General features: G+C 42.4%; 1 protein-coding gene across 4 annotated transcripts in view; it reads right to left on the bottom strand.

Moving 5' to 3' along the window:
• Positions 1–5,433, bottom strand: part of slc22a7b.3 (solute carrier family 22 member 7b, tandem duplicate 3) — a 13,699-nt gene extending 8,266 nt beyond the window's left edge. For 2 of the 4 annotated variants that reach the window (XM_017477064.2, XM_017477067.2), the window contains exons 1-4: positions 4,933–5,433; positions 2,111–2,214; positions 1,730–1,884; positions 1,262–1,430 (exon numbers count right to left, since the gene is read on the bottom strand). In XM_017477064.2, the coding sequence (XP_017332553.1) occupies positions 1,262–1,430; positions 1,730–1,884; positions 2,111–2,214; positions 4,933–5,298 (794 nt within the window). In that variant the 5' untranslated portion in view covers positions 5,299–5,433. The remainder of the gene's footprint in view (positions 1–1,261; positions 1,431–1,729; positions 1,885–2,110; positions 2,215–4,932) is intronic. The other 2 variants (XM_017477065.2, XM_017477066.2) reach the window with 1 other exon arrangement.
• Between the last annotated feature and the right edge of the window lie 2,067 nt (positions 5,434–7,500).

Here is a 7,500-nt window from a genome sequence, read left to right as displayed (position 1 = left end):
GGGACTCTTTAGGGTTCTTCAGTTGTCCCTCTGGTGTAACACTATAACAGAGGGTTTCACCTTTAGGAAACTAAAAACCCTGTCGTGGCAGTGTGGGCGTGGTCGAGCATGGTCGAGAGGCATGGACCTGTTCGGGCTATTAGAAAGGAGCATGCGAGGATGTCGCTTTATGTTAGTCCTGGTGGAATACATGATATCCGGAAGCCATGCCTCTGTGCAACATAGCATCTCAGTGTTGTGGAGGCGCTCTTCCATACTATCACTCAAGTCGGGATCCTGACTGACCAGGGTGCTACGTTTATGTCACAGACACTATTCAATTCATGCGGGAGCAAGAACATCAATCCCGGCTGTAATCAGGGGTACTCAACTACAGGAATTTGCACCTGGAGATGAAGTGCTAGTTTCGCTCCCCACGTCAAGTAGCAACGACCCTTTGAGGTCACACACCGAGTCAGCAACTATGAGGTCAGACGAATGGATAGAGGAAATGTACTGCAAATATACCACCTCAATCTCCTGAAACCACGGACAGAGGCGGTTCCTGTGGCTCGGGTGATGGTGGTTCCTGAGAGATTCACCTCGGCCCACTGTGAAGACCACCTCTCACCGTCCCAGAGAGCACAGGTTGCCAGGTTGCAAGAGGAATATTCTGATGTGTTTTTGTCCTAAACGGTCACACGGTCCCCTTAGAGCAGCACATTGAGACTCCTCCAGGTGGCGCTGTACGCAGCAACCCATACCAGTTACCTGAGCACACACCTGAACCCAAGGCTCAACATGGGGGTAATCAAGGAGTCCCACAGCGACTGGCCCGCCCAAGACCTAAGACCAAAGGCGGGGCGAGACAGTTCCTTTAGCTGGTTGGCCATTACTCGTGGTTTGTACCTAATTTTCCGGATGCCACCGGCCCACTGACTGACTACAGTAAAAAAGGAGCGCCAGATCCGGTCCAGTGGATGGGCCGTGTAAGCGGACTTTCTGTACAGGTGCAGGAACTGTACAGAGAAGCATGTAGACTTCAGACAGTTTGATGCTATAATGAATATTTCTGTAACTTGTATTTTCTAACAATAACTGTTTTTATTTCTGAGACATTTTGTGGTTAATTTACTTCAGAAGAATGATTTAATTATTAATACCATTTAATAAACAGCATTAATTCTTGATCAATAATTCAATAAACCTTTTCCTGAATGTTTGAACATGATTGCATATATTTTAGATATTTTATGATACATTATAAATCATAAGTCCTGACCTCCAGCTGATTAACGCCACAGCGAGCGGTAAAGTGACCGTTACAGTCAGCCATCTCCAGTCTCTCATGCCGTACGCCATGACAGGAAGCACCATGTAACCGAACGTCCAGCTGAAACTGTCAATCACACCCACCAACTTCCTGCTCTCTATACTCACCCACTCCACATCTGACAACACACACACACACACACACACACACACACACACACATCAGTCTATCATATAAATACACATTATACACATATAAAAATACCAGGAAGTGTAATATATTTCATCATTCAGGGAATTTAACTGAATTATTATCTATTTATTATTTAAAACTATAATAGATTATGTTTTCAAGAAATCCTTGTATGACCTTGAAATCTGTTGAATCTGTGGTGTATGAGTGTGTGTGAGATACCTCCCGCTGCTACTATAGTGTGTGTAGGATGTAGTATGTAGGTGATGTGCAGATGTTCCTCACTCAGCACGCTGGTGACGATGACGATGCCAGTGATGCTCAGGCCCGTGAAGAACCGCAACACCGCAAACATGATGATAGAGGAGGAGAACACACTCGCCATCGCAAAGCACAACGATAGCACGTACGACACCAGCAGCATGGTTTTACGACCGTATCTGAGGAGCAACATGACACAGGAATGATGAAATGTACAAGAACATCCAGGCTGGAGGAGAACCGTGCAGCTGCATGACTGTCAGAGCTCCATTACAGAAAACTAATCAACACCTTCTGACCAATCACAGTGTGGTATATCACTGTGGCGTAAACCGATATACAATACACTTAATACACCGAGTTTTAGTGTTTCATTTAATCTGATATTTAATGTTTTAATGTGACCTGTCACTCAAACTGCCGAATATAGCTGCTCCTAACATCACTCCAACGAAGAAGATGGTGGCCATCGCTTTATTCATCCCTCTGTTTTCACACACCAGATCCCACTGAAAGAGAGAGAGAGAGAGAGAGAGAGAGAGAGAGAGAGAGAATGAGAGAGAATGAGAGAGAGAATAAGAGAGAGAATGAGAGAGAATGAGAGAGAATGAGAGAGAGAATAAGAGAGAGAATGAGAGAGAAAAGAGAGAGAGAGAAAGAATGAGAGCAAGAGAATGAGAGAGCGAATGAGAGAGAATGAGAGAGAATGAGAGAGAGAATGAGAGAGAGAATGAGAGAGAATGAGAGAATGAGAGAATGAGAGAGAGAATGAGAGAGAGAATGAGAGAAAGAGAGAGAAAGAGAGAATGAGAGAGAGAATGAGAGAATGAGAGAGAAAATGAGAGAGAGAGAGTGAGAGAGAGAAAGAGAGAAAGAGAATGAGAGAGAATGAGAGAATGAAAGAGAGAATGAGAGAGAGAATGAGGGAGAATGAGAGAATGAGAGAGAATGAGAGAGTGAGAGAGAATGAGAGAGAATGAGAGAGAGAATGAGAGAGTGAGAGAGTGAGAGAGAGAATGAGAGAGAATGAGAGAGAGAATGAGAGAGAATGAGAGAGAATGAGAGAGAATGAGAGAGTGAGAGAGAGAATGAGAGAGAATGAGAGAGAGAATGAGAGAGAATGAGAGAGAATGAGAGAGAATGAGAGAGTGAGAGAGAGAATGAGATAGAATGAGAGAGAGAATGAGAGAGAATGAGAGAGAGAATGAGAGAGAATGAGAGAGAGAATGAGAGAGAGAATGAGAGAGAATGAGAGAATGAGTGAGAGAATGAGAGAAAGAGAGAGAATGAGAGAGATTGAGAGAGAGAATGAGAGAGAGAATGAGAGAATGAGAGAGAATGAGAGAGAATGAGAGAGAGAATGAGAGAGAATGAGAGAGAGAATGAGAGAGAGAATGAGAGAGAATGAGAGAGAATGAGAGAATGAGAGAGAGAATGAGAGAAAGAGAGAGAATGAGAGAGAATGAGAGAGAGAATGAGAGAGATTGAGAGAGAGAATGAGAGAGAGAATGAGAGAATGAGAGAGAATGAGAGAGAATGAGAGAGAGAATGAGAGAGAATGAGAGAGAGAATGAGAGAGAATGAGAGAGAGAATGAGAGAGAATGAGAGAGAGAATGAGAGAGAGAATGAGAGAGAGAATGAGAGAGAATGAGAGAATGAGAGAATGAGAGAGAGAGAATGAGAGAGAGAATGAGAGAGAGAATGAGAGAGAGAATGAGAGAGAATGAGAGAATGAGAGAATGAGAGAGAGAATGAGAGAGAATGAGAGAGAGAATGAGAGAGAGAATGAGAGAGAGAATGAGAGAGAATGAGAGAATGAGAGAATGAGAGAGAGAGAATGAGAGAATGAGAGAATGAGAGAGAGAATGAGAGAGAGAATGAGAGAGAATGAGAGAATGAGAGAATGAGAGAGAGAGAATGAGAGAGAGAAAGAGAGAGAATGAGAGAGAGAGAATGAGAGAGAATGAGAGAATGAGAGAATGAGAGAGAGAATGAGAGAGAATGAGAGAATGAGAGAGAGAATGAGAGAGAGAATGAGAGAGAATGAGAGAGAGAATGAGAGAGAGAATGAGAGAGAATGAGAGAATGAGAGAATGAGAGAGAGAGAATGAGAGAATGAGAGAATGAGAGAATGAGAGAGAGAATGAGAGAGAGAATGAGAGAGAATGAGAGAATGAGAGAATGAGAGAGAGAGAATGAGAGAGAGAAAGAGAGAGAATGAGAGAGAGAGAATGAGAGAGAATGAGAGAATGAGAGAATGAGAGAGAGAATGAGAGAGAATGAGAGAATGAGAGAGAGAATGAGAGAGAATGAGAGAGAGAATGAGAGAGAGAAAGAGAGAGAATGAGAGAGAGAATGAGAGAGAGAATGAGAGAGAGAAAGAGAGAGAATGAGAGAGAGAATGAGAGAGAATGAGAGAATGAGAGAATGAGAGAGAGAATGAGAGAGAATGAGAGAATGAGAGAATGAGAGAGAGAATGAGAGAGAATGAGAGAATGAGAGAATGAGAGAGAGAATGAGAGAGAGAATGAGAGAGAGAATGAGAGAGAGAATGAGAGAGAATGAGAGAATGAGAGAATGAGAGAGAGAGAATGAGAGAGAGAATGAGAGAGAATGAGAGAATGAGAGAATGAGAGAGAGAGAATGAGAGAGAATGAGAGAGAATGAGAGAGAATGAGAGAATGAGAGAATGAGAGAGAGAGAATGAGAGAGAATGAGAGAGAGAGAATGAGAGAGAGAATGAGAGAGAATGAGAGAGAATGAGAGAATGAGAGAATGAGAGAGATTGAGAGAGAGAATGAGAGAGAGAGAATGAGAGAGAATGAGAGAGAATGAAAGAGAGAATGAGAGAGAATGAGAGAGAGAGAATGAGAGAGAGAATGAGAGAGAATGAGAGAATGAGAGAATGAGAGAGAGAATGAGAGAATGAGAGAATGAGAGAATGAGAGAGAGAGAATGAGAGAGAATGAGAGAGAATGAGAGAGAATGAGAGAGAGAATGAGAGAGAGAATGAGAGAGAATGAGAGAGAGAATGAGAGAGAATGAGAAATAAAATGGATTTAATTAAAACGTCATTAAAACGTCATTAAACACGGCCTAAAAACACGATGAAATATTTCTAACATGTAAATGCAAATAATGAAAATGTCAAATCTTACAGCACATTTGAATATAAAAGCGAATACATTTGATAAGAATTATCTGACGGTTATCTGATGGAACGTACCTCTGTAGCTAAAGTGCTGATGAAGCTGCTGTTATCATACGTCCATCCATTCTGACATTCAACAACTGACGCATTTGTGAAGCTCGACTCATCACCTAAAAGCTGGAACTGTGGTTCTGAGAACATGTGGCAGGAAGTGAAGGTCCCATCTTCCTGTTTGGGGATGCTGATGGTCATCCTCTGCTCGTGTGTTAGATTCCCGTCCTCAGAGCTGAGGGCGCAGTGATGGGGAGGGATAGCACCGATGTAGTTGTTTAACAGGAAGTGACAAGGGAGTGTGAACCGACCAATAAAACTGAGGAACATGATCATCTTCTGGAACCTTCCAAAACCATCAAGCTCTTCTAAGAGATCCTCAAACTTCATCCTGAAGTGTTGTGGAGATGTGAAGCTGAAGCAGGTTTATCTTCTGATGTGGTGATGTTCCTGCGTCTGCACACGTCCGGTCGTTCCCTCTCGCAATCTCGCAGTCCAATCTCAATCACACACCAATATCAGATTTCTTCTATTCCAAAGGTCGAATCGAGTGTCAGAAATCTCTAAACTCACTGTAAATCTTTGACTGCTTCAGACAAAGCTCAGTTTCCTGAAGTGATTCAGCAAGAACGTTTGCATCAGCTTTTTATTTTTTTTACATTCAATCGCCAGAGAACATTTCTATAAATTTACAGACACAGAGATGAGTCAGCTACTCAACATCAGATTCATCCGTAAGTGAGAGATTCAGGATCAGAGTGATGGGTTGGTTCTTCGTGAACTTTCAAGAACCTCTTTTTTTGGTGAACAGAATAATGAGAGAATTATCAACGACTGTCTTCAAACAAACACTAAACACCTCACGGAGCTCTGTGCTGAGATTAGAGTTAAGGTTCAATACTGAAATGACACACGTCAGTATTCAGAGCTCAGACGTAACTCCAGACTTCAGCACTCTTCAGAAGTTAAGTGAGAGTTACGCACACGGGGTTAGGGTTAGGATTAGGGTTAGGATTAGGGTTAGGATTAGGGTTAGGGCCCGATCAAGAACCCATAAAGTGGATGAATTGAAGCTACAGAATGAATACACAGTGAATGGAGCAATAACAGTAAAATCACAGACAGGTAATGTTTTCCTGACTTGGAAGTGATGTCAGTTATATTTAGGCCTTTTTACTTACCACAGGAGCTAACAGTAGTGATAGTGACCGCTGTTTACATTCCACCAGATGCTAATGTTAGCTTAGCTCTCACTCATTTACTCACCATTGCAAACAAATACCAACGGACTCATCCAGACAGAGCCTACTCTCTTCACGAGTGCTTGAACACACCACTCCCTAAATTTACCCCTTTGAAATAGTCACTTCTTTTGTCTTACAGCCTGAAATCAAAACCCATTAAAATATTTTTTTGTTTTGTTCCAGCTTTATTTACACATTCTGCCCTACAACATTCAAGTAATGTTAAAAAGGCAACAGTTTGGAAATGTAAAAAAAAAAAAAGTTGGAAATGTGATCAGTCCCATGATTTAATACTTTGTAGAGACACCTTTTGCTTTAATTACAGCCATCAGTGTGTTTGGATATGTCTCTATTAGCTTTACGCATCTAGATTGGGGAATATTTCTTGCAGAATTGTTCGAGTTCAGTCAGTTTTCGTGGTGAGCGCCGATTGAATGCTGCCTTCAAGTCCATCCCCAGATTTTCAATTGGATTTAGGTCAGGACTCTGACTTGGCCGCTCAAGGACATTCACCTTCCAGTCTTTAAGCCACGGCATAGTTTTTTGGTGGTATTTTTGGGGTTGTTGTCGTGCTGGAAGGTGAATCACCTGCCTATCTTCAGCTGTCTAGCAGAGGGCTGCAGGTTTTCCTAAAAACTTTGGGTGTTCTTAACAGTATCCATTTTCCCTTCAATCCTGACCAATTAATTGTCCAGTCCCCGCTGAAGAGGAACACCTCCACAACACAATGCTCCCACCACCATGCTTCACAATACAGTAAGTATGGTGTGTTTTGGGTGGTGTGCTGTGTTCGGTTTTCACCAAACATAATGCTTGCAGTTCAGTCCAAAACGTTGGTCTCCTCTGACCGTAAAACCTTTTGCCACATGGCATTAGAATCTTCCACGTGTGTTTTTTGCAAAGCGCAGAGACTCTGTGTGGCCCGTGTTCAGAAGAGGCTTCTTTCTTGCCATACAGACCTGCTTTATGTAAAGCTTGTGAGATTGTTGTCACATGCACACACTGACCAATCTCAGCCATAACGACTCATAAAGCCTTCAAAGTTGCCATTGGCCTCTTGATAGCTTCCCTGATCAACATTCTCCTGGCTCATCATCCAGTTTGGAGGGACGGCCCAATCTAGGCAAGGTGTTGGTGGTGCAATACGCTTTCCACTTCTTAATAATGCTCTGAACGCTACTCAGAGGGATAGTTAAAGCCTTTGAAATCTTTTTGTATCCGTCTCCTAACTTGTGCCTTTCCACAACTTTGTCCCAGAGCCCCTTTGAAAGCACGTTTCCACCCATGGTGTATTCTTTGTGTTGCCATGCACCACTAGTAATGGAATCATCATAGAACAATCGGTTTT

This window comes from Ictalurus punctatus, chromosome 9, assembly GCF_001660625.3.
Source record: "Ictalurus punctatus breed USDA103 chromosome 9, Coco_2.0, whole genome shotgun sequence".
Taxonomy (NCBI): Eukaryota; Metazoa; Chordata; class Actinopteri; order Siluriformes; family Ictaluridae; genus Ictalurus; species Ictalurus punctatus.
Note: the sequence above shows the minus strand (reverse complement) of the source record. Positions and strands in the feature narration are given on the sequence as shown.